Here is a 27,534-nt window from a genome sequence, read left to right on the forward strand (position 1 = left end):
TGGCTCATGGCCTTTAGTTAAGTAACATATTACCTTTTACATTCCTGCCCCAGAGAAGTGCTATGTCAATATTGCAGCCTTCCACTACCAAGACACAAGACCAGCTAAACTGTGTGAGACCAAAGGTCTAGATCACTGCCAATGCTACTGATGGTAACTGGCAGCTAAAAATAAGAAAAGGGTAAATACAAACAATATTTGTCCCAGGGTACCTTCCTTCATTTCTGTAATCTTTGGGTTAGAAACCTTCAGAGCTGAAGGCTGCAAAATGAACACATGTAATAGGATCTTCCTTCATCCTTCCTTCCTATCGTTCTTCACTTTTGTCATGCAAAAAATAGATTATTTTGTTTCTTTAAAGTAATTTGGTGCTCCTGAATTCCTGCATTATGGCCTGTGAGTGGTGATAATCGTGAATACTGGCCAGAGACATTGAGTAATTATTTCCTGTATAGCCTGTCCATGTTATTAATGGTTTTCTTTTTTATTTCCCTCTTGAATTTTCACTTTTCCTAACTAAAATATTTTATTCTTATAGGTCTACTGTATCCCTTTGGAAATGGGGTGGCCAGAATCACACACACTATTCCTCTGTCAGTCCTGCACTCACCAAGGACTTAGTGAACTAATTGATGCTCGCTGCTTTGCCTTCTTTCTTTCCAAATAATTGGTAACACTCTGTTCACTCTTCATTCCGCTGCTGACTGCTGGGATGTTCCAAGAGATCTACCCACATTTGCACTGTAATCCCTCTTCTGAGAAATAACAGCCACTCACCACAGTGTTATATGCATATTTAAGGTTTTCCTTAAGCATGTTACTTTCCTTCGTACTGGATTTCATCTGTCATTTTATCACCCAGTAATGCAGTGCTGTGAGTGGTTTCTCAAACTTGTCAGTACATCAGCCAACTTTGGCACCTTCAGATTTCAGTCCTCTTTCCACATTAACAACAACTCTGTTGAACAGTGCAGGCATCAGCATCAATCCCTACAGAATCTGGTAGTTACTCCCCACTGTAAACATCAATCCTTTACTTTTATCCTTTGTTTCCTACCTTTATATTTTTTATTTTTGACCCAGAAATCATTTCACTTTTTTACGTTTTTTATTGTAGCAACAGGATCACTTTTACCTATGTATTTTATGGTTCTTAGAGAACACCAAATCCATATCGTATTTTCTTCATATATGCACATATTTACTGCTTTAGTTTCAACTAATTTTGTCAGTACAGAAGGTAGGGTTCCTGTTGTATTTCTCCAGAGATATAGAGCCTTTTTGCAAACCCCATCTCACACTTGCCACTTCCTGTTCCTCTGGGATTAAGGCCAAACTGATTTATAATTTTATTTATATATATCATATAAATTACAAATTGTAAGTTGCATATTAGAAATCATGACAACTGATAGTTTGGCAGTTTCTTAGTTTAGTTAAAACTCAGGTGAAAATTATCTGGCCTTGGTGATATAACATTAATTTTATTGATTTATTCTGAAATCTCTTCTACTACCCCCTCAGTAACAGCAAAAGGTTTTGAGACTTGATGATTACTGAAAAAGTCTTTGAAATGAGAACTTCTCTATGTTCCTCAACAGAGATGATCAGCACACAGGCTCATTTTACTTTGTGTGATCACTCATTTTTCCGAGTTCCTCTTTTTTATTAGATCAAATGCTCTCTGACAGAATTCCTGTCTAATGTGGCTTTATTAATAGCTTTTATGTTTTTTGCATATTATTCCTCTGAATGTCTTTAAGGCTACAATACGATTTTGCACTAAAATTGCAATAATTTATATTCCTTTTATTTTCTGTATGCATACAGGACTTGGTCTTTGAAGCATGGATTTATTACATTTAATAGCCTCATATCTTTCATTCTGTTGTTTAATTATGACACAGTTTGGGATGTTTCCATGTGGGGAGGAGGGTGAGGGGAAAGAAACAGTCTTTCAAAAATGCTGTTTGACATATAGTTTTAGTTTTTAATATGCTGTGTTTAAACAGTTTGCATTCCATCTACACACAGTGTCAGTCAACATAATTAGTGGAGCTTACCGGGCAATTCACCAGATCACAGATACATGGATCATTTCAATTCTTAGGTCAAAGTTGGATGCTCTGCTCAGTCTCAGTCTTCAAAAGATCTGTTCCTAGAACAGGAATCTAGAATTCCCAGAAGACTTTGTATCCTTGAATCCAAACTTCCTTTAAGATACAATACCAGTCCTTTAGAGATCTATTCTGTCACTCTAACAATTTTTTTTTACCTTGGCATTTTCCTTCCAGAAAGCTTTTAGCATGCCTACCAACATGACATATCAATACACTTGTTTACAGCTACACATTCCATTTATTCTATCTTATTTTAACCTTATACCTCAACTTTATTCTGAATTATTGTGCTCACGACCTCTGCTTATATATGACCGTATTTTTAAGAGCATTCATTGCAATTTTTACATGTACATTTTACCATTTTCTCTTTTTTTTTTCTAAGACAGAATCCACCCTCACCTACATCCTTCACTACCATCCCACTCCAGTTTTCCTGGGTCTTAGATTTAAATAAATACAACATTCTAATTTTGTGTATATGGAACACCTGTATAGGCTTCATCTATGCCTTAAAAAGTTAGCTAACAACTGAAAATAAAAAAGTTGCTGATTAGATAAGAATAATAGTTTCATTCTATGTTGCCCTTCATTTCCCAGTGAAGTAGATAAGCATATATATATATATATATATATATATAAAAAAAAAAAACTTAAAAAAAGCTAAAGTTGCAAACAATTTTAAGTGAATCTTAATGCCCTAGTGCACAGTCTAGGGTTAAAGGTGAAGCACTAGTTTTCAGTTATTTCCCTGAATTTCCCACTAACACTTGGAATGAATCACAGAGAATTGCTGACAAGCATTTCTAACATCCTTAGCATTCAATTTCCAAACTAATTTGGCTAAATGTTAGTTCATTTTTTTCCCACTATAATGACAACTAACTGGCTTCAACCAGCCTTAAGCAGTTCTTTTGTAATGATTTAAAAAGACTCTATCTCTTTTAAATTAAAAAAAAAAACCAACAACAACAAAAAAAAAAACCACATAACAAACCCCTGAGTTAGCTAGGAAATAATTAAGTGCATATTCTTAATCTACAAGTTAAAGTTTGTTCTTTATTTTAATAGAATTCTTTCAGTGAAGAGAGGACTAAAGGATGAAGAATTCCTGCTGTTTATTCTTTTAGGTTGAAAGCACTGATGCTTTATTATACTATGTCAAGCTATAATTGTTCTTTCAAGTGTAAAAAATACAAGCGTAAATGAGTAAGGCAATTCCTATATTCAAGGATGCATAAGGATATTAACCCTGCAACCCCAACTCCAGCAAATGGCATTATAACCATTTTTCTAACGTTTTGTTCATGGCAAAGCTCCCATTATATAATGTTTGAGTATGTTAAATGGTGAAAAACATTCTATTAATCAGAAGCTGTGAAGTCAGTGGGGTGGCTGTTGCAGAGTTTAGTTTCCTTAGAGTGGTGAACTGAATAATCAACAAAAAAAAAGAGAGGAGCCAGATGTACATGGAAAATGCAGCACTGCAAATTTAATGCATTTTTAAAATGCATTAGGTAAAGGGCAGAAATAAAGAAAGTGCAACCACAAGCACTTGTCAAAGAAGATAAAAACTTCTCATATTCTTTTCAGCTGGGGTGCACATCAATAGCACCTGAAGATACCTTCAATAGACACTTTTTAAGAGCCAAATGCAATCACTTGTACTGCAGAAGTCCATGTTACTTGTGGCTGAATAAAGTTCCTATAACTCATATTTCTTGGCTCTGAATGGGATCAAAGACTCAACACACTTAAACGCCAACTAGAACAGACAGTTTGTAGAATGAAGTAGTCAAAAGCCTACAGTAGCTGAAGCTCTCTGAAAATGTGGAGGCAGTAGACAAGGCTTAAAGAGCACTTCACAATGTATCTGTAAAAAGTAGAGTCAGCAAAATGAATATCAGCTGGGAAGTAGCCATAGATCTCCTTTTGGCAATATGTGGTTCCTTAGCATTCAATCTATCTGGGAAGAGATAACAACTACAGAACTGTCTTGCAGAAGTTTCAGAAGCAAACTTGTAAAAATGTGACCTAGACACCATGTGGATCTGAAGGATGGGAAACATGATTTATGATTTGAAGCATATCTATCTTTCAATCACTGCAGCCTTTTTAACCTCTCAATTACAGCAGCACTGGTAAAATTATGCATTACAACCACAAGCCAAAAAAACTAACTAGCAGCAAGCACAAGTAGGGGGGTGATTTTGATCACAGTCCCCAAGAACACAAACACATTCTCGTAAATTCATGAGAACTCTTGATGTAAGAGTAGAACAAGGACTGCAGAAGGGTTCATTCTCCCAAAGAAAAATAAGTTAACAAATGAGTTTTGAAGAGAAGAAAGGTCTTGGCAGGTGACTCCTCAATTCTTGGGATAAGTTTCTGGTTTTTAATGAAAAAGAAGATGTGAAATGTTGAGTGAGAGTTGTCTGACTAAATGTATACGTTGAGATCTGACCTAAGCATGAGGGACTGCATTTATGGTTGTCACACACAAAGGAGAAGGGTAAGTTTCATCTCATCCTACATCACTCCCCTAAAAAATAAGTCAGAAGGATCATACCCTAAAAAGTCTTCTATTGTAAAGAGAACCCTGGTGGATGACTGTGGATGTAGACATTTACACTTCACTTGCTAAGAATTAGGTGATACAAATCAGTGTCAGCTCAACTCAGCCAGATCTCAAAGGCAAAGAATTTTAGAATGAGTGGCAGTTGCCCTGTTGGAGGAAGGCAGCTCCTTTATGACATGATAGGATATCCAGAGGAATCATCAACTGGTTAGTGAAACCATTTCATTTAAGTCACCAAACAGCCTCTGTTTCAGGATCTTAATTCTGTCTTCCAACTTCAAATACTGAAACTGGAACAGAGCAAGAATCAGCCTGAATAAATCTCCATTGTGCATTGGGGTAATTAACTGACAACTGTGATAGCCCAAAGGGGTCTGTAGCTGCACGGACTAAACTGAACAGCTCTTTCTTATCAAATCAGAAGACAAATTCAATCACAGAGGAGTTTTGCTTCTTGTCTCATTAATTCACTTTCTGTGAAGCCAGTACCAGTCTGGAATCTTTTCTAATATATGCATTTCTCACATTTCTTTTTCTCTGCTTGAGGCAACAGAAGAATGAGTGAATGTAACAAGATGATGCCACAAGCCATTAACTGCCCAACAGCAAGGAGGCAGAGCTATCAGGAGAGAAGTATCTCAGCTCCACTGTTTGGGAGCTGCACTGCATGAAAATTAAAATTAATTTACTTCATCAGAAGGATGTGTCCTTTTTAAAGTTATATATATATATATATTGTCATGCTTAAAGCTCATTTCCTTCATAAACAAGAAAAAGCCAACTTAGTAAATGCAAATCTACTGAATTGTTGCTATTGATTTTCAAATGTACTAAGTAATGTAAACTCTTTTCCTATATGATCAAAGACTTTTACTTCTCATATATAGTGATCTTGGTTCTCACTGGGGACTGACCCTGTAACTTCTAGATCATGGAATAAAGTCTTTATAGCTTAAGCAAAAAGAGTTAGTTCTTTAGCTTAAGGTTACAAAACAGTTCACATCTTCTGCAGTTCAAGTCCAGCCAAAGATATGCAATACATACTAAGAAGAGGTTACATGCATATGTACAAGCCAGTGAATCTTCAAGGTACTTTTCATTTTGCCTTTTCTAGCTCTGTACAGAAGCTGATGATCTTGAATGCACTGAATTAACTTAAAGTTATTGTGGGGGGAAAAAGCATCTTTCAAATGGGTTTATATGGCATTGAATTTACAGAATTAAGAAAAGTTTAAATAGCTTATTTTTCAAAAATGCAGAACATCTTAAAATACATTGCTTTAATTATTTAAAAGTGCTCACTAAGTCACTTTAATTTAGAAAGCCTGTTAAAATATGCATAGATTTGAAATTCAACAAACTTTTAAAATTGCTCAAAAAATTCCTTCTCTTGACACCAATTCTTTCATTAATTAAAAATATTTTTCATTTCAATTGTTCTAAATGCAATTTCCAGCCAAGAATGCTCATATCCTTTGACTTCAAACAGTAAAGAGCCACAATAACAAAATTATTTTTATTTTTGTTTTGTATCTATGTTTAAAAAAAAAAAGTGACAAAAAAGGCAGATTAAAAGTCCTGGACTCATGTCCTCTCCTTTACCACAGAAACATCCAGTACAGAGAATACCAGTGTAAGCTTGCTTCCTCATTCTGCTCTGTCTTTGTATTCCAAGTCTGGTCTTCAAAACCCAGTCTCTGGAAATTAATTTCACAGGGTGGATTATTGAAGAAAGTTCTTGTTTTTCTTCAGTAGAACTAGCCTTTTTCCTAGAGTCTGAAGAGACTATTCTGATCATCTTGTTGGATACCCAGAGGTTCAAGATCCTACCTCCCTGTAAAAACCCAGATTGTTTCTGATCAAACATAGAACACCTTTGGGGGTCTAATCTGCTTTTGGCTTAAAGAATATTTATAAAGTGTAGTCAAGTTTTCTCTTATTCTTCTTTTGGATAATCTAAAGGAATTTCACTCCATATTCATTTAAAACAGCTCTTCTAGGTTTTGTTCTTGTGTTAAGAACAATTGTGAATTTTTCTTAGTGTTCCCTCCTGAAAACACTCCAGACTCTCAAGATCATGTCTGCAATCCTCACAGCTGAACTAGACAATTCCACTAATGGCTGTTCTGTTGCCTAAACCAAGGAAATGGTATCTTCTGTATTCTCAAATGACTTTATCTTGAGTTTGAATTAAAATTCAAATTAAACTAAGCATCATATTAGAAGCTCAGATGTGTTACCACTGGAACAGATTGACATGTTTCTTTCAAAGCTGCTGATTTTTAGGACACAGCCCATCCCTCATATGCCTCTCAGTTGGAGTTGTATTCTGTTTTCCTCAAGGCATGACTGTCTTCCATTTAATCGCATTAAAATTAAAATCTGAATATTTCTTGATTACAACCTGTATATTATGCAAAACAGATAACTCTACATAAATAACTATTCTGCATTGCTACTTACTGCTAAAATATGACTTGATCTATAAATGATGTTCTGACTATCAGCAAGGGTGAAAACTTTACTTTCCAGCTGTAAATACCAAGTATTGACTAAAAAGAATGAAACCAGTTAAGAAATGGATACATTAGTTGCCTTCAGTTAATTAACAACACTCCATCTTTACTGACCAGACACACTAAGAAGCTCAATAAGGTTCCACATAGAATTTACTCTAAAACCATTGGAGTTAAATAGAAAAAAAAAAAAAATCTAAAATTACAGTCCTTAAAAATAATAATAGGTTCTAAAGACAACGGCAGATTTATGGTCTCCTAGAACAGTAAAACTTGAATAGTTATGTGATATAGCTATTGTACATGAAAATTCATGCAATCATTTCTGGTCAAAACCTCATATAATATGGATTGCTTTCTTGTATAATTTTGAAAATCATCTACAGCATTCCTCTGTAAACATTAAGTTGTTAGATGCCAAAAATCTGACAGTTCTAGGCACTGAAAATTACTCACCCTTGAAGGTCTCACTGCAGTATAAATCACTGAAAAATGAATCCCTCGTTCCTGCAGATCCATGGTCAGTCTTCCAATTATTTTGTCTATAAATAGAAACATGTATAATTTAACAAACACTGTAAGCTGAGAAAGCTAAAATTCTATAGTAGTTGGAGAAGTAATGAGCTAGGTGTTTACGCTTCCTTAGTTTATTTAAGCAATTTAGGTGCTCGTACCATTTATATGTCGATAGGTACAAATGGGATAAGACATGTTCAGTGTCTTGAAAAATGCACAATTTCAATGAGACAATACAAAACAAATACATTACAACAGTTGAGAAAGAGGGGTGATTTTGAAACTGAAAAGTAAATACTGTAGGAACAATACTTGAAAGGTTGAACTTTGGAAAATTAAAAGCAAGAGCAGAAAAAATCACTTCAGAAATTAGAACAGAATTACAAAGTACGCAGAACTAATCACTGAGAAACATACTCAAAATATAGTGTTTAGTTTGGGGCATGATATGCATAATATTGTCAGCAATATTCCCTTTTGCTTCAGTGGATTTAAAGCCTGATTGATTCTCCACCCTCAACAGGATATGGAAAAATTTGCTGTTGACTGCAGTGGAGGCCAAAGGAGAAATACTGTGAAATATTTCTGAAAAAGGAAGGAAAAGTCAAGTAAGGAAGAGAGGACCCTTCAAAGACGTCCAAAGACACCTCTATATTAGAGTCTGCTTTAGTTCTGAAAACATAGGCAGTTGTCACAAATACCTGCAACTGATAAATGTTTTCAAGCTGTATGCAGAAATATTAACATCTGCTTACTTAAGGATCATAGTAGTTGTGAATCAAGAACCATTTTTAGTGTTGTTACTGGGACCATCAGAGAAATAAGCAAGCTGACTCACATTTATTGTTTCAGTGCCTTCCCACTTCACCCACGTACCAGGCTGGTGAATGGATATTACATAGCCTGGACATAAAGGCTTCTCAGATTCTGAAATTGTATTTCATTTTCATGTACTGGAAGTGGAGGTTGTATTATTATCCTTTTTAACCTCTTATATTTACAATAATTATGGTCTTCTGGATGAGTAAAATGTTTAGCTTTTGTATAAATGCAAGCATTGATTTTTCTACAGGGTTTTAACCAAATCAGTCAAGAATCATAGCTATGTAAATTTTCCTTCTAAAAAAATATTGCTAGAATGATCTACTATAAGAAACTGAATTATTAAGAAAAACAACTGCTTATATACTGCTAGTGTGGAGGTCCAAGGCATTATATAATGTAGATTTTGTATTCTATATGCAGAGTGCAACTCACTGAAAATTCTCAGCAGCCTCATCTAAAATTTGTGGAAGAAAAAAAAAAAATAGAAAAATAGAAAAATGCATATCTGTCTGTTTTTTCTTTCATTAAAGCAACCAATTGCTTGCTAAAATAACACATTATTTGCATTTCACTTCAATAAGGAGCTATGTGTAACTATAGTTACCAGTAATATCTGTAATTCTTGCCTTTGGGAAGATTCTAGAGGCAATTTCTTCATTCAGAGAAGCTGCTATGAACACCCTTATGACAACAGAGTTGATACAGATCTTTCTTTGCCTGTGATCAAAACTCTACCTTGCTTATGAAGTATCTACAGATTCTCCAAGGAAAAGTCCCCAGATTGTCCATCACATTTTAAAGCACCTAAATTACATGCCTACATGGGAACATTAGTCATTGCAAGCTCTTCTTTAATAGAACGAGAGTCATCTCCAGATGGTGATATTGATGTTAGAGTAATTTTAGAGTGGTTTTACTGAAGTTTGTGGGTTTTTTAATTTTAGATAGCATGGATCAAGGAAACAGTACGTAGTCTATGAATGTAAAACAGTTTGCTTAGGATAATACTTTCCAATTGCCATAACTGCCTGCACCTATGCCCTGGTAGAAGAATTAAAACTTTCTAATTCATTGAAGACACATCCCTTGAATTTCACCAGGGAGTACAGGATTAGTGCTATTATTAATTTCTAATCTACCTTAATTTCTCTGTATGATTTTACACATGGATGGAAGGGATGGAAGAAATGAACTGAGAAGAAATGTTCTGGAAGGAGAAAAGTGAAAAGAAAGGAAGAGTACAAACTACAAACAAGAGAAAGAACAGAAAAGAGAGAGATGAGAGGGGGAAGAGAAGAGAAAGAGTGAAAGAAGGAATTCACTGAGAGTCAGAATGGAAAAAGGAATACATGCAATGTATTCAACTAAAGAGCCTCGTCTTATGCAGATGGAGTCATAGGCAGTTTTGCCATTGATTTGAGGTATGCTGGATCCAGCAGTTAAAACAGAATGCAACCTTCTGAGCAGAGAAATGCTTAGAAAAACTGGCAAAAAGTGAGTAATCATTTCAAATTCCACCTCATGCAAAAGAAAGAAGAAATACTGAAAAGAAGCATAAAACCCCCAGTAAGTCTGAATACCTTGAAACTTGAGCAGATGTGGTTTCTGAGTTCTAGTTTGGGTTTCATAATGAGCCTCATTTTAACAATATGCTAAAAACCTCTGCTTACTCCAGCTTCAAGATATTTCAGAACAGCACATTTTCCTTGGGCAGATTCTGAGCCCATTTGTTCTGTCTTGCAGAGCTTCCTGTCTGCAGTGAGTAAAACAGCAGGACAGATTTCTCTGACATTTTATTACATTGGATTTTAAAACCCTCTACAGCTGAAAGAAAATAAGTGCCTGTGACAAACATAAGAGGTTTTTGAAATTCTAGGCAGCCTACTACAGGTCTGGAGTGTTTTTCTATGAGTCTACTCTTAATACTGCAAAACAAAATAATTACAAGCAATATTTACCGGTTAACAATTCTCTTGTTACATTGTAGGTATGTGACAAATAGTATTTTTTGTTGCTTAACCAGGTAGGATTGAGCAGCAGCCCCTCTGTAACAAACACGAATAGCTCATGACCTTGCAAGCAGTTCTGACCTTGGAGAGTCTCCTGACAGCAACATTTGGCAAATGACTGTAGTTGTGCTGCAAACAGTACGTAGACACCTAGACCTGCTGGAGCCCAGATTGTGTGTCTTGGAAGACTTTGTTTGGGACACATCCACTACTTTAGGAACTACTCTCTTCCAACTCTCCCCCAGCTGCTGCACAGACCTTCAGTGGGACAGTTTTAGGGAACTGTGGCTCAGTAACTTTCATTTGAATTAAAACTTCCTGGTTACTTCCACTTTTTATTCAGCAGTGAATTGAGTGGCTGCTTTGCCAAATAAACCAGAGGGTGAAGACTCAGCTCACACTCCCGCTTTTCTAGAGAACAGCCGAGACAACGAATACTAAGTGAATGTTTTGCACTTGACCATACAAAATGACACATCTTCTCTGATCCACACACCTTTTTCCTGATAACAGGTGATTGACACTAACTGGAAAGCTGGTATAGCCTGTTCCTCCATCATCCCACAGGGACCCCATTAACTTTGCTGTTCTAAAACAAAGTGGCCTGAGGTAGGGTTTGGAGAGCTTACTCTTGAGTTTGTGCAGTTGATGAAATAAATGTCCCATAAAGAAAAAGCTGATGTTTAGCCAAGGTGAACATTAAGCCAAGGCTTCTCCTATCTAATATGCTCTGGGGACAAGAAAAGAGAACTAAACAGTTCAGAGATGGAAATCCAGCTGTTTATTTGAGTATAAAAACCACACTCATATTGGAGTAGTGCAAAAACAGAGAAAAGAACACACCACTGAATTCAGCACTGTTATTTTCTCCTAATTTTCAAATCTGCTTCTGATTTTACACCCCCAGCTCTGGGCAGAAACAGTCACAGGCACTAATGATACTATTTAATTATCAGCTCACTACAGTACACTACATGTCCCTGAAACTACCACTACAGTGATCTGAAGACTTCGTAACTCAATCTCTAATTTAGAATAGTAAGCAAAGGCCCTGCAACAAACCAGATGCCTCTCAGTGCCTCTTTGGTATATGGCACCTCTTTTTCAATCAATTCTAGGCAAGAAAAGTTTTATTACAGTATTATACGGAGACATTCAACTTTAACAAGTAGCCTTTAATACACGCAAAACCAATAAAAGACTCTAAAATCGAAGGCTGTGAAGGGCATCAGTATGGTTTTACAAAGATTAGAAAAACATTTCCTATTCATTCAGACATCCTCTGTTGAGACCAAGACCTTCAAACTGCTGGATGAGCCTGACACCTCCAGCTGCCGGTGTGCAAGGTGAGATCCAAGGTGACCGTCCAAGCCGCACAGAGATGCAGGGTTCACACTCTGAACTGGGAGTATCTTGGAGCATGAGCAAAGAGGTGAATTATCATTACATTTCAGGTTCCAGAGCTGTATCCATTTTGATAGATTTTTAATCGGGCACTCAGCACTTGAACACTATGACTGCTATAAACTATAGTACTATAGATGGGGGAAAAGAAAACCTTTAAATAGTAGTATTACAGCAAAACCCAGGAACTAGAGAATAGAATCTGCCCAAGTGAAAACACAGACTTAAATGATGAAATGTTAATTACATCTTGGTCACATTCCTTACCATTCTCAGCAATTGCTTCCAGGGTGGAAATCTCATTCAAACCACTACAAAAATAATGGGAGAAAAAATAATTGTCTTTTCTAGGCAAGAATACTGTGAACCAGAAATGTACAAAGATACTGACTAGTAAAAGGATTACCATCAATCAGTCCCTCCATCATTATCTCGTATCCTCCTTAAGACCCTTTTTATTCTGCAAAGCCATTTGGGACAAGGACCACATCTTCAGCTGATTCATCAAACCCCTTAAATTTCCTTAACTGCAGAGAAGCCAGACTACTGATGTTATTTTGACCAGTCTCTGCAGCTTTCTTTTCATGTTGGTCCCTTGTCTAACATTTGTACATGAACTCCTTAAAATCAGTATCATGTCTCCTTTTATGTGATATGATAGCTATAATTGCACTTCCTTAAGACCCATTGATACATGTACCATATACCAGCATGTACAACTGACCAAGTAACAGGCTAGGAAGAAGAAGGAGCTGGAGAAGCTGAGCAGAAGTACTCAATACAGCCAGGCATTATATTTTCTAAATATACATTCACCTGCAGGAACAGTGTCTCTCTACCTCTATTAGATCACAGTTGTCATAGGCCTAGAAACATGAATTTTAGCCCTCCTTTCTAGTATGATGAAAATCAGTCTCTTTATTCATATTAACTTCAGATTTGTCTGTATGTTTATTTGCTTGCTTATTTATCCTGCCAGCTTTCTTGACCCCTGGAATGCCTTCTAGCAATTAATTCTGCAGGTTAAACATGTGTTGCATAAAATAATTCAGCCTTTCTACTAAAAGCATGTGCCATTTAGTTTTATTAGTTGTCCCTTTGTTCTCATATAATGAGGCAGACAAAATAGGAATGCTTACCTGACTTTCTCAACATAATTAATCTATTACACCTGGTAAACTCATCAGGGGACTTTAAAAAAAAACAAATTCACCCTTGCAAGAAAAATAACTTTGCTAACCCTATAAACTTCCACTTCAGTTTTTAAATTTCCTGAATACAAGTGACATTTTCAAAAGTGACATTTTTAAAAATCATACACTCATGTGGGTCAGTTTTGTTTGTGACAAGCTCCTACCTGCCAAGTGGTTGTAGCTGAACCACCAGTAAGTTTGGTTTAGATGTATTCACTTCAAGCTGAGAGACACTGAGATTAGTTATGTTTGTTAAATTCCAGTCTCCTGACTCCTGGAGAAAGCTCAGAATATATCTGGTAGCCTCGCAGTCAACAGCTGGCAAAACTAAAGACGAAGGTGAATTCTGAATAATTTCCTGTAATAAAATTATGAACAAATTATTTACTTGCTAATAATTAAACACAATCATTTTTTTAATGTATCCTTAATTTAATATTCAAGGTGAGGAATCGCCATGGAAAACACCATGTGAGTTCTCACCAGCCTGGTGCTGGCTGCAGGCTGCTTCTGGAAAGGGGCAGTGAAGGAGACACTCATGTTGCTCTTATTCGTTCACCTTCCCGGGGCAAGCTTAAGGCACTTAGTAACATCAAGTTCTTACTGTCCTACATGTGTGGTGGAAGAGAAGGGACAGATGATGTAGAAGTTCTCAAACTAAGATGTATTGGAGAGACAGGTTTATGAATGCTGCTAGAAGCAAAGCTTATCAGATGCCCTCAGAGGTGAGAAGGATCAATGTCAGATACCTCAAGTTCCAGCATCTCTGTTCAGTACAGAGTCATACTTTGCATAATAAATACCCTTCCTTTGTGTACATCCTGGTGGTACAGCACACGGTAGAGACAAGTGTCTAATTTTTAACAGTTAAAGCAAGCTACATGTTTCAGGATCTACAGGGCCTCCAGACACACAAACAAACTTCATATCATGTACTTTCTGTCTTTCTACTCAAAATACAAATTATAAAGCTCAGGCCGAACTAGTTCAGATGATCAAGCATCAGGGTATCTATCACTATTTATAATTCTTATAGCTGAGTTTCTGATGAAAATATTTGAGTGAAATGAGTTAAAACCCACTTTCATTCTATAAATTTGAAACCTGCATAGTGAAAAAACATCTTTCCAAAGATTTTTCTTGATAATAAAATTAACTTGAAATATTCAGGGAAAGAAAATGCAAGATGGAGACTTGAGAATGATCAAAATTAATGTACTCCAAATTTAGTGGGAATATTAGGAGATATTTTTTCAGAGTCCTAATTTACAACTTGTTAACATTGCTTTCCCATTTTCTACATTTAGTCTAGATTGAGTCTGTCACTTGATCCAACATGCAGATATTCAAGTTGTTATAGACTCTCTCTCCCCCTCTAACTGATGCAAGTGTTGTGGTTTGCTAACACTTTTCTCCACCTACTCTTTTTCCTTTTTGTCTGTTCTCTGACTGCCTACCACTTTTCTGACCTGCTCTGACTCTTTCTAATTGCTCACATGTTTTCCTTCCTAGGCAAAGGCTAGTTATTTTCACATTTTTATAGATGCTCATAACAGAGGATTATCCAGTATTGCCTGATTCTCCATCCTGATAGAAAAATAATTGCAGAAATTAAAACAGAGCAGAACCTGATCTGGTTCACAGGTCTTTGAGTAGCATTTTTAGTACCTCCTGAAAGGAAAGGATAATGCATTTCATGTTGGTTTGTCTGCTTAAATGAACTTAGAGCTAAAATTCTGAGCAATAGTCAATTATTTTATTTTACTTTCAATATTTTGAAATCCCCTGCCCCCTAGCAGCAGCCAGAATGTCAGCAACCACTTCTTCCAAGGATATATATTAAGCAGATTACTCATTTATTGTAGAATAAGATATAAAATGCGTCATTAATGAGTAACATCTGAATTGTGCCTCTGCTCCTAACCAATCCTGCACTGCCATCTGCCTCAGCTTCCAGCCACTGGTATACAACTGTTTTCCATCCAAAGGGCAAACACAGCTGGATATTTACCCATTAGCCTCAGAGAGCCATTCTGATCCCATGCCTCTTGTTTGTCCTTCTTGACATTTAGTCACTACACACTTGTCTTTACAATACCCATATGTTGCTTTACGCATTTTAGGATTTAAACTACCATGCATGTTCAAAACACAAGAACCCCAAAAGAGGGCAGAGAATGAAGAGAACTACTGTGAAACACCTGATTTTGCATTCTGCTAAAGGACTAATCAAAGAAGCACAACCACACAGTGTTAGGTAAAGGGAGAGGGAGAGGGAGAGGGAAGAAAACCTCCTATTGATCTGATGGACTGATAGCAAAACTTCCTACATTAAATGCCAGAATCTATAACTTATCTATAGGCAGCTTACTCTGCTTATAAGTACATTTACCTTCTTTAGTGTCCCCTGAAACACCTCTCCTGAGTGAAATATTGCAAGAAACTTCACTTTTGGATTACATATATCCGTGTTCAGGTTTTTTGGAAGGTAGTTGTGGGATTACTGTGTCCACATTTCTAACCATCCTGAAGCCAACAGGCTGCACTATGATAAAGCTGTGCTTGGACTTACTTGCCCAGCTCTGGTTTAGTGTTACGTTAACTGAATTGATATTACACCTAAGCAATTTGAAGCTGGAATGGATTAAATTTAGGTCTATCATTAAAAACCTGTTATTAAAATCTTTGTTAAAGACTCATGCATCCACCTATCAAAGATCATGTAGGACTACTCATTGTTCTGAACTAGATTCCATTTGGTATCAAAGCTGATAGACAGTCTTGTAATAAAAATATTAGCTGGGAAAAAGGCTGCTGTTTTGGCTCTGGAAATAGCTGGGAACCTACACCCAAAGTAGGCAGGCTCTTCTGTGTAAAAGAGATGTTTTAAATCTTCATCTTTCACCTGTATGTAATTTAAAATATAAAACTATTGTATTTATTTTCTACAGCACTGGTCAATGGGTTATCTATAAAAAAGAAAAATCTATTCCAACAGATTTGGAAGCACATCTGTTTCTACACACAGTGACAATTGTAAAGAAAATTATAACTGTTGCATTTTAACTTTCCAATTACTATTAATCTCACAGACTTACACTGTACCTGTGTTCTCCAAATGTATACATAAAGTTATATATTATGATTGTAATGAAAATTGACCTGATGTGCTTTAGCTGATAAAATATGTTGCAGATGCAGAAAGTATTGTTGAATAAATCTCCTTACTACTGTACTGTATGGTGGGAGACATGACACCAGATTTTTTTTTCAAGGTTTACAGACAGATCCATGGAATTATAGAGAAGCAAACCTGAAGTCCAAGAATCGGAAGAACTATTCCAAATAATAAAATACGGACTATAACAACAAGGACTGATTATACTGGGAAAAAGATGACATGGCTTTTGCCAAAAAATGTTGTGCCTCACAATTCTGCTGAAAATCTCTGAAGGAGTCAAGAGGCATGTACACCAGGGAGCTGTAGCTGATACAGTGTACTTCGATCCACAAAAGGCACTCAACAGAGTCTTAAAGCAATGACTCCTAAAGAAATTAAGCTGCTTTAGCATGAGGCAGTCTTCACAAGGAGGTAGGTAAAGGATAGGTAAAGAGAGCAAGCAAGAAGTATAAAAAAGTATGTTACTGCACTAGGTTCTGTTCTGTTCCATATGTTCATAAATTATCTAGTAAAAAGGCATAAATATTGAGCTAATGAAATCTGACAATTACACTGAATTATTCAAGATAGTAAAGGCAAGGGCTGACTGATGAATTGCAGAAACAACTTCTGGTACAGCCTCTTGGGCAACAAAGTAACTGATGAGATTCGATGTAAAATGATTTTAACAGAGTGCAGAGTGAGAAAAAACCCACTAATTTTATGTACACAATAATAGATAATAGAACTGAGTGTTACCCTTCAGTAATGAAACCATAAGAGGCACAACAGCTCTTTGAGAATTGCAATTCAGTGGCTGACAGTGATCAGAATTGAAAAATGAAATATTAGTAGTTTTTTGCAAAAGGCTAGAGTACAAAATATTATCATGTCATTGAATAAATCTATGATGAACTTATGTGTTGATTATTATGCAGTACTGCATGCCCTCTTGGCAAAAAAATAATACGATAAACTAAAAGAGATAAAGAGAAAGGAAACAAAGAAAATCAAAACTATAGTAGGACATCTGTATCACACATGACTAGATAGTACTCGGTCTATGACCACTAAGTGAGGATATGATTGAGATTTAGAACCACGAATGGCAATGACTTACAATAATAATTATGCAGCTGCACAGCTGGCCACTAATTGGAGTGTGTTACCGTACACTGCAGTTCTAAGGAGCTGAGCATTGTTTGGGGAAAGCCAAAGCTATTATTACAGAAAAGTAGTTTGAAGGGTAGGTGACTGCTTGACAAAAAAATTCCCCAAGTGCTAATCTTTGTATTTTAATTATTTAATTTTAAAGTTCTTTGAATGTTTAAGATGGATTATCTACCTATAAGATTCTTTTTGTACTAATGGAAATAGAATTCTTTTACTGCATACAAATTCATTGATCCCAAAAGATCAAAACAGCTGCTAATGTAGCTGAACAAATCTAATATCTGCAAATGTCTCTGTGGTTTACAAGCGTATAACTCTTTTCCTTCTTATAGTACACATGCTGCTACATGCACATATACATTCTAAATGAGATCGCCAGTTTAGGTCTGTGAATAAATTTGCATTTCTGAAGTTCAAAAGGATGATACTCGAGTGACATGGAACGTCTACTATAGCTTAATTCATCACTTGTATAACATAGAGTACGAAGGTATAAAAATTTGTGATTATGCAACATCACAGATTCTAATTTTCCCAGTGACAAAATTCAGACCTGACCTTCATTTTGTCCTGTGTTCTATGAATATTACGAAAGAGTCTTTCATAGCATGATTAAGAATGGATTTCTTTCCCAAAGCAGCTCCAGGGGAGTGCAACTGATGCAATAGCAACTGGACAAATTTTTGAACCCACTGTTACATCTAAGATGGAACTGAATCATTATAAACATCCTTTCTGGCCCTAAAAACTACAAGTCTATGCAATAGATATTGACAGAATTCTTCATATGGGCACCTAGGTGAAAAAGAAATATTTAATTTATACATCTCATTTTCTTTCACTCAAGTTACAGCACCTCACTCCCACAAAATTATGCCAGAAAAGTATTAATATTGCCAAGTCCAACAGAAGAAATCTAGGAAGTGCTGGAGTTAAGGTGAGCAATTTCTAAAGAAACTTTACAGTTTTAAAGAAGCTGTAATGAGAAAAAGTTTCTCAGCTCCAAGACAGAAAGGAAACTGGTGCAAGGTCAGAAAGCAAACAGTTACTGACATTTATTCAGCTTGTTTAAAAACTGGGTTTAAATCTTTGCTTTGCCAGATACAGACCAAAGATTAACTTAAACATGATAATTCATTTAGCTGAGTACCTCCTCACTAGGTTGAGCTTGGTCCCAAATCCACTCAGTATACCACACGATTTGTAACCCCTTATCAGTCTCTGGACCCATTTGACCCTTTGGCTGTAGGCTTTATCTGTTGTGCTGATGAACTCCTGGTTGCAAGGCAAAAAAGGTTTTAAATACTTTAATGTCCCTCTTCTTAAACATCCAGAACCTATTTAAATAAGACCACCACGTCATTAAGAACTTGTAATGCCACATGTACATTTCACACAGATTTTGAAATCAAATAACTTTTGCAGTCAAGCAGCAACAGAATTTGCTCCAGACTCAGCCTTGAATAGATTTTAAGCCCAGAGAAGATAAGGCATACCAGAGAAATGCCAGCACATCTGCCTGTGGACACAGCCGCTGATCCTTAACACTACAAATGAATACTGCTCCCATTCATCCCTCAGAAAAACCGTGTACATACTCTGAATAATTGTTTTTGTTCCAGCATCAGTGTTAAAATGCTCTTAGATGTCAAAGAGATTAAGATCTCCAGTATCAGTGATACAAGGAAGACATGAGGTTCTCACACAGTATAGATGTAGAGACAGGTAATATGTGAATATTTATGTATTGAATTACACAGACAGCTTGCTGTGTGGTGCTTGGGAATTTACACTTCCTTGTGTGCTCTGATAACAGTTACGTTACTAATAGCTCTGTTCATTCCGCACTGCCTGCAGGAACGCCTTTATGACTTCCACATGTGAACACTTCAGTTGTCTAATTACAGTTCAATAAACTGTCATGTAAGTACAAGCATAGCTGTTGTGCACAAAAATCTGTAAAACGCCTTAGTGAGGACAGAAGTTGAAGCTGCTGACCAGCTCAGGAGGATTCTGTCTTAGATTCTGTGCCTGGAGTTTACTTCATATCATTCAAGTAGCATGACTTTTTTTTTTCGTGAAGATTAAAGCAATCCAGTATCCAGTCATATAGTAACCACATTCAAATACGGTACAGCATGAGCTTCAATTTTGATGAAAATAAAATGCGTATTCAGTTCTGAAAATCTGTAATAAATAATTGATTCCTATAACTTCGTTTCTTTCTATGGCTTCAAACGAGAATTTTGTGGTGTCAGTCTTGACATTTATATTGGTTTTTATGATACAAAATAGCAGCATGTTTAGGAAGAATTTTGTCAGCTATGATGAATTCTGAAAACTTGATCTTCAGAAATAAAATAGCTACAAGACAGATTTCTGCAAACTCAGTTGATTTTCTTTAACCCATCTGCTTAAACTGGAATAATCTCAATAAATAATTTAAATAGGAAAACAGCAGCACTTCAATTTAATTTTCCCAATTATTGTCTGTTTGCATCTTTCTTACATCTTTTATTAATTTTAAATTCTGCATATAAAGAAATAAAAGAGACAAATGCTTGCCTGAACATTTTGAAATGGATTCTTGTTACCGTAGGATTCACTGAGATACGTGAAATCATCTATGCTAAGCTGTAAAACAAAGAAAGTAGATTGGTAAGAAGGAGGAACAGCATCTCATTTAGGTACAGTCTTGTACTCAGCATTGGTGAGAGAAAAGGAATTAATGTTACATACCGTATCTTGCAGAAACAAAATGAGGTTTCTGGAATTCTGGGTAAAAACAGGTTGCAAGAATACCGTCAGCTCCTGTGCTGAGACAAGATGTCCTTCATGCAAAGCAGTGTCTGGATCCCACTGTGATCTACAAAGAAATTTGGTTTTTATCTGTAAAATTTGCTGCCAATGATGACATCTCTTCTTTCTTTAAATATGCAGCAGCAGCTAATGATATCATCATGTCTGGATTAAGATCTGGTTTACAGTTCAGTTTACTTTCATTCTACTCAAGAGGAAAAGATCTTGCCCATTTATGTTGGTATCACATTAATTGTTTTACAGCAGGAATAAAATTGGTTCGGTCATGATAAATAACTGTCTCTACTTTCTTGTTTGTGTATGAGCACAGTTGCATTTAAAAAAAAAAAAAAAAATCTACTAAGTGAAATTAAGACAAATATATTGAAAACATTCAGAAAGAATTCCCAGAGGGAATCCCAACTGCCAAAACACTTTCCAGCGCCGTCAGATATCTTGGTGGCCAGAGAGGAGTACAACTCGGACTAGACCACAAGTTGTCATAAACCGATAGTTTTTAATAAACCTTTTGTTAAGTAAAAGTGACTTTTCAGTGTTATTGTAAGCAACATGTTCTCTCTGAAGGTTTTCATGATGAAGGAACCATTCTGTAGAAGCATCTCAGAAGAGCCACCTTTCCAGAAGCAGGACCTCTTCTGAGGAGAATGGCTCAAGACACCAAGAAAGCTTAAGATTTTTTTGTCAGTCTGTCATTGTGAGGATTGGACAGAGAAACAACCCATGTATTCATTTTTACTTCTACAAAAAAAACACAGTTATGGAAAAAACAAGAGATGGCATTATTCTTTCAACACCTGATTAGTATTTTAACAGTATGCAACATGGGTTTATAGGGATGATATTTATTATGAAAATTTTGGTCCTAGGTAAAATTTTGACTAAGGTATAATTGTCATTCTGCAGAAAACTGAGAGCTTGAAGCACAATCTCCCATCTTACCCAAATACACATCAGTTGCTAAAGCCTGAGAAATCAGGTATTCCAGACCCCCTAACTGGTTCTAATTACAAAGAATAGAATATAGACAATTGCTGTGTGCTGTAGCATCAGCTATTATATGATTGCAATTTGGTGAAGCTGAGATGCTGATTAAATTTTCTAACCCCAAAGCGGTTCAGAAATGACCCTTGCACAGCAAGCTTTTATGAATGAGAACAATCTTTGCAGTCTCTTAAGATGGAGGCAGAACAGGGGTAATGAACACATAGACAGGTTTCTGTGTTGTTTCTTGGATAAGAAAAATCTGTATTTCACTTCAAGACTTGCCAGTAATTCCAGTGAAGATTGCTGAGAGTAAATCGAAAGCCTCTAATTGCACCCACAGCAGAGATAAAACCAGTGCAGTCCTGCAGTACTAGATACATAGCTCACTTCAGATCTGGGCCTTTGGGACAGTGTATGGAAGACTCTTTCAGACAAAGCACTGCAGATGTTTAAATCAAATTCTAGTAGATCTTCTGCCTGTCACTTTTCAAGGTTTAGCAGTAAACCTTGCTGTGCAGGAAGGAAATTTTTTTCTATTTGATTTAAATTATCATTTGATATTTTCTTAGTTTTACTCAGCATTTTCACTTTGTTAATTTGTGCTTGCAAATCCACACTAACGTATATTTATGAAGCCAAATAACTCTGAAACTGTAACAGACATGCCTCAACTTTTCAGAAAAGTCAAACCTCACGATCTCAAATATTTAAGTATAACCTATAAAAATAAGATATTTGAAAACATGAAAACTCCCAGAGATTCTGAATGACTATCCAGGGACTGACTTCCATACTGACTTTATGCATTACATGGTCACACCAAAATGCTAATGATATTAAAGGAAAAGAAGATAGATTAAATTAAAAGGTGTTAAAAAATGCCCTGTGTGAAAGAAAATATTGGTAAATATCTTGGTATATTTATTTTACAAGCTAACTGAATAAATCTATTTCATGCCTAATATTACAAAAAATTGAAGATTTGAGAGCTTTTGGGACTTGCAATTAAGAATAAAAGGTAACAGCACATGATACAAAGCTAAGTTATTTGCAGCAGCACTATGGCAAGGGCTTTTATTGTGAACTCAAACCCTCAGAAAGTTAATTATCCTGTTTTAAAACATACTTGCTTTTAAGGTATTCCCTGTTCCTTGAAGCAGCTCTTGCTAGCTAACCTTGAAAAGCACCTTTTGTGAGACCTTTTGGCTTCCAAGCTGTCAACTTTAGAAACTCCAGTATCATCATTAGAAAAATAAATCTACATCAGCATCAGTTAGTTAATAATACTGTTATAATGCAGCATTTGCCTAATACTTGTATTCAGCATATTATATATGCATTTATTATTCTTTTTTTAAATAGTCTGCTGAGCACTATGCGTGTCAGTAGGCAAGACTGCACCCTTCATTGAGTGGGCTGCTACTGTCAGCTGGGTGCAACAGTATTCTCACCATGGTTCAGACAGGAAATGTCAGTATGTTTTACTAGCTGGTTTAGTGTGAACTGTAGAGTGAAATGTTGATACGTGACTGCCACAGACAGTACATCATTGATGATGTGCTTTATGGAACATATAGATTGGTCCATCCCTTTGAACTCTTCACCTCAAGTGCTCAACAAGAGATCAGTAGGATGAAACAGGCAGTAGGCCAACACACATACTGATTGCTACTATCGATTGCTCACACAAAATTTTATGTCCAAAGATTCACAGCCTTGTGCGGTCAGCTGCCTGCCAGACTTAACCTCCCACCGTAGAACCATCCTGGGGTCCTCACCTGTGGGGGCTCACAATGACAAACATCTCTACTAATACATGTGCTTTAATGCTGGCTAAAAAGGAGGAAACTTAAAACTCAGCTGGTCTGTCTTTCCTCAAATAGACAGACAAGAAGTTAAAGAAAGAGAGGAAAGAAATCTTAGCTTGGTATTTTGCTTCTTTCTAAGTGCTAACTGCTTGCCTAACTGCTCTGGCATGACAACAAGTTTAAGCATGCAGATTCTTCTCTGACAAGTTTCTTTCTAGGTAGAACTGGGATTTGAACACTTGTTTTTAATGGAAGCAAAGATTTCAAGATTTCCTGTATCTGAACCCACCAGAAAGGGCAGATGGTTAGATAACAGGACGTCTGTCACTCTAACTTGTGAGCTTACAGATTTGCTTTGTAGCTGGCTTCTGAACTCTTGCCTACAAGTTATTTTTGTCAGTTGTCTCTTTCAGTCACCTTGTGATTACCATATAAGAAAGAATATTTTCTCCTGCACAAAAGAAGTAAACTGGAATGCATGTTAGTACATGGTAGCTACATAGAAGACAAATAAAGCTAAAACATTCTTCCGTTCTGCTGTATCCTTTTTATGTTCCACCTTCTTCCATTAGATTTTTCAGTAAATTCCTTGCAGTTTTAGGAAACACTGCAAATGTATAATTTGACATTAATGCCTTCTTGAAGCCATTTATAATCTGGATTTGCCAGAAATTGATTAATTTCCTAATATAAGGATAGCATAAATGAAGGTAGTAATATATTTTCAATGACTGTAAGCAAAACTAATTCTTAAAACAAACACATGAGGGGGCAATTTCAAAAGCTAATTTTAATGAATTTACTTCCTCAAACTCCCTGCCTTATCTGTGGAGGGAAAGAAATTCTTTTGAATTCAAAATGACTAAGTCAAGTTTCTGCTGCATATTATATGGAAAGGAACCTTCCCATCTCTCCTGTTTCTAAAAGCAACCAGAGGATATTAGTTTAAAGGCTAATTTAAGATGAAGGTAAATTTTTCCAGGCCAAAGTTATTTGGGGAATATCCAGTGATATATTAGTATTTCTTTGTGAAAAGCAGGACACTGTGATCTACTGAGTTATTCCCACTTCATCTTTCTCCTAAACTCAGTGTAGAAAGATTATTGTTTGGTAGACAACACTTATTTTTCTCAAAGTAGAGATTTTAGATTTCTTTCTCGAGGAAAGAGGTATTTATTTGATTTACTAATGTGCCTGCATGCTCTGCACACTGCATGTGTTTGTCAGTTGCAAAATTCATCTGCAGATCACATCATCTTTAATAGCATGATTACAGCAAAGTAATAATGAATAAAAGAGATATTTTGAAGTGTTATATTCTTCTAATATAGCTGTTCTGAAATATGACTTATACACACTGGCTAGTTCTAACAAAGTGCAAAATATATCATCCTTCAACTATTCAATATCACATCCCAACAGATAACCTGGGAGAGGGTGATAGAATAGAAGTCTCAGCTTCTATTGAACTTTTAAACTGGTGGGACATGTTTCCACAAAGTAACAAGAAATCCATTGATAATTCCTGCACTTTTTTAGTTACCCTTCCTAAAACTCTTCATAGTAGTTTCTAGATTTCATAAGCCTGTTGATTGCACACTGCAAACCTTGCATCACTACAGAGTACCAAGATGTAAAGCATGAAGTTAAGGGTTAGTAATCAAAAGTTTCCCTTACTGTTTCTTTATTTTATAAGATAACATAAATCTTCTTTCCAGTTGCTTCTTTGACTTTCACCAGAACTAATTTCAGCCCCACAAGAACTTCACCTTTCAAAAATGCAAAGGTCATGGTAGGAGGAACACTTATTCCAGAAAATGTTCTATTTGTGGAAACATGAAACTGGTTTAATCAGTCCACTATCCTGACATTCTTGCTCTAGATTTGCATAAACCTGAACAATCTGCAGTAGAGCAAGTTGCTAACTGCATCTTGGTGGAAACTTTGCTTTTATGACCACTGGGGGTTATATATTTGGCTTATATTGACAACAGGTATGTTGTTTATATAAACTAGGCAGTAGGACAAAGTAGGACACTGATCTTTTCTTAGACTCTTGGGATCACTTTTGTCCTAAGACCAACTCTTTCCAACATTTACACTGTTTTTAAATACAGAGGTTTAGTACTCATACAACATGTCAATCATATAGAGGTAAATTAATTATTTCTAATATAAAAAAAAGCCTTGATGTCGAGACATCCATTTATTTCTTTCAGGTGAAAAAAAAATAGTTACCAAATCAAACTTCATCAGAATTTCAGATTTCAGCTGTGGCTCCCCAAGGACCAGAGGTTCAGTTTCTGAAATGGTTAAAAGATGGCTAGACATATGTCAAAGCTGGTATTAATTACTACCAGAAAGAATACAATGTCCAGGATATGTATGAAAGAAACACAGTCAACACCTCCTTCACATCTGTTTTCCATGGCCCTCAACATTACAGCACAACATATGAAAACACGGAAAAGTAGCATGCTTGTCTACATGACACTATACAGGGAGGAAGTTCTCCTGAAGAACTTTATCTAACTCCTGATGTTCATAAAATTTCTGAATCCTCCTATTGCTGTCTAAAAATTACTACATTAAAAAGCAACAGGAAAAAAACAATATTAACAAGATTTAGCTCTCAGATTTAAATCTTAATAATCTTTCCTAAAAAAAAAAAATATTTACAGTGGGATAAATGAGAGCAGAATTTACTCTAATTCTCTTCCTAGCCTAGTGACAGCTTAATATTTCAATCCCTCAAATGTGCTGAAGAATGACTTGAAGGCTCATGAAAGGTAGAGTGAATCCAGCTCAACTATCTGAAAGGTTAATTATCTCCCAAGAAGCCATTGTTTGGTTCCTTTCTCAGTTTACAGAATAGGAAATCACAAGCAACACTCTGGGAATTAACAAAGCAACAAAGATACAAAAGAAGCAAATCCAGTTAATTCAGACCTGACAAGAGTTGATGACCAAAGGCTTTCAGAAGCAAAACTCCCACTGCACAAGCACACACAGCTTGCTCACGCCAGCAGGAATCCCTGTCACTGCAGCTCCTTCTTTTTATCTTTACAGCAAAAGTGAGGGTTACCCTGTGCACCAAGGCTATTCCCAGTACAGGAAAATGTTTTATGCTTATGAAGTCACCCAGACAGATTGTGACAAATTCCAAATACTGTTAGTGTTATGGATTATTTATATTAGAGAAATTAATAAGTACACAATTAGGATCAGACCTGTTGAACTAGATAAAATACATATGTGCTTGCAGAGGGTATTAGATGAAGTCTCCATGAGAGGATTTACAATTTAGACAAACTGGGTTAAGAACGTGGAGGATTTTGGAACTGGGAGGAGAGTCAATTGATATACTCAGGCCAAAGCATGCCTTAGGCAAACCTGGAGTACAGTAGATCTGTTGTTGTCTTCCCACCCAGAAAAAGGACTTTGCCTTTAGGGTTTCCAATCAGTCCTGTGATTCCCTAAGCCCCTCAGGAGCATATTCTTAGGAGCTGCTGACATTGGCTTACTGTGTTTTGAGGCAGTACATCCTGGACAAAACCAACGTGTATGCCCTGCAGGGACAGCTTTGTGAATAAGTGGCACATAGTCCTTTGACAACTTAATATATCCAGTACCCCACCTGAAGCTACTGCATTGCCCAAGTTGCTGTATTTCTGGAAATCCCAAGTAATTATATAAAATCCTTAATATCTGCATGAATTAAATTCCTGGTTGGAAAAAAAACATCTGTATCTACCTCTTTCAAGGCAGGTTCAAATTCTTATTTTGTAACTGCATACAAACCCCTGAATTTCACGTCTCTTTGGATCTGTCAAGACTCTGCAGTTGTTTCTAACTGCTGTACATACAGCAATGCATTCTATTAAAAATTCTGCATTAAAAAGGACATTAAAGTAAAACCCCCAGGATTTAGGAGTTAGAAAATGCAGATATTGAGGTTCCCCACACAGTTTTTTTGTCAGCTCCTTTTTGTGAGACTGCCTTATGTTGTGACTTATCACAATATCTCCAACAGTGGAGTTCAAGGTTGCCTTAGGGTGAATAAAGCATATCTACTTCAGATTTGAAGAATATGGATTTCATTTACTTCTTACTGCCTAGCTTAGAACACTAAAATTATATATAAAAATGGGTAAATTCATCTGTTAGCTTGTTTGACTGCTGAGAGGCAAATTTATTTATTGGGCAATTTTATTGCCCAGAGATAATTTACCACAACTGATGATAGACAACATATTCTGCACACACACACAAAGAAGTAGCATAAGTAGAGATACTCTTTTATTAGATTTCTTACCTCTGAGTTGACCAGAGCAGCATCGGTACATGCTCCACTGACAGAGACATTTTGAACAGCACAGCAAGGGTGCCCAACAACAAGGTTGGAAGAGCAGAGCAAGACTGTGACAT

At 36.2% G+C, this 27,534-nt stretch overlaps 1 protein-coding gene across 1 annotated transcript in view; it reads right to left on the reverse strand.

The window, feature by feature from the left end:
* The window catches only part of ATP6AP1 (ATPase H+ transporting accessory protein 1), a 52,604-nt gene extending 25,070 nt beyond the window's left edge, over positions 1 to 27,534 (reverse strand). The window contains exons 1-6 of the mRNA XM_026867965.1: positions 27,422 to 27,534; positions 20,234 to 20,360; positions 20,060 to 20,128; positions 13,326 to 13,519; positions 12,236 to 12,279; positions 7,671 to 7,756 (exon numbers count right to left, since the gene is read on the reverse strand). Coding sequence (XP_026723766.1) covers positions 7,671 to 7,756; positions 12,236 to 12,279; positions 13,326 to 13,519; positions 20,060 to 20,128; positions 20,234 to 20,360; positions 27,422 to 27,534 — 633 coding nt within the window. The remainder of the gene's footprint in view (positions 1 to 7,670; positions 7,757 to 12,235; positions 12,280 to 13,325; positions 13,520 to 20,059; positions 20,129 to 20,233; positions 20,361 to 27,421) is intronic.

Source organism: Athene cunicularia (assembly GCF_003259725.1).
Source record: "Athene cunicularia isolate RWA chromosome 1 unlocalized genomic scaffold, athCun1 chr1_part2, whole genome shotgun sequence".
Taxonomy (NCBI): domain Eukaryota; kingdom Metazoa; phylum Chordata; class Aves; order Strigiformes; family Strigidae; genus Athene; species Athene cunicularia.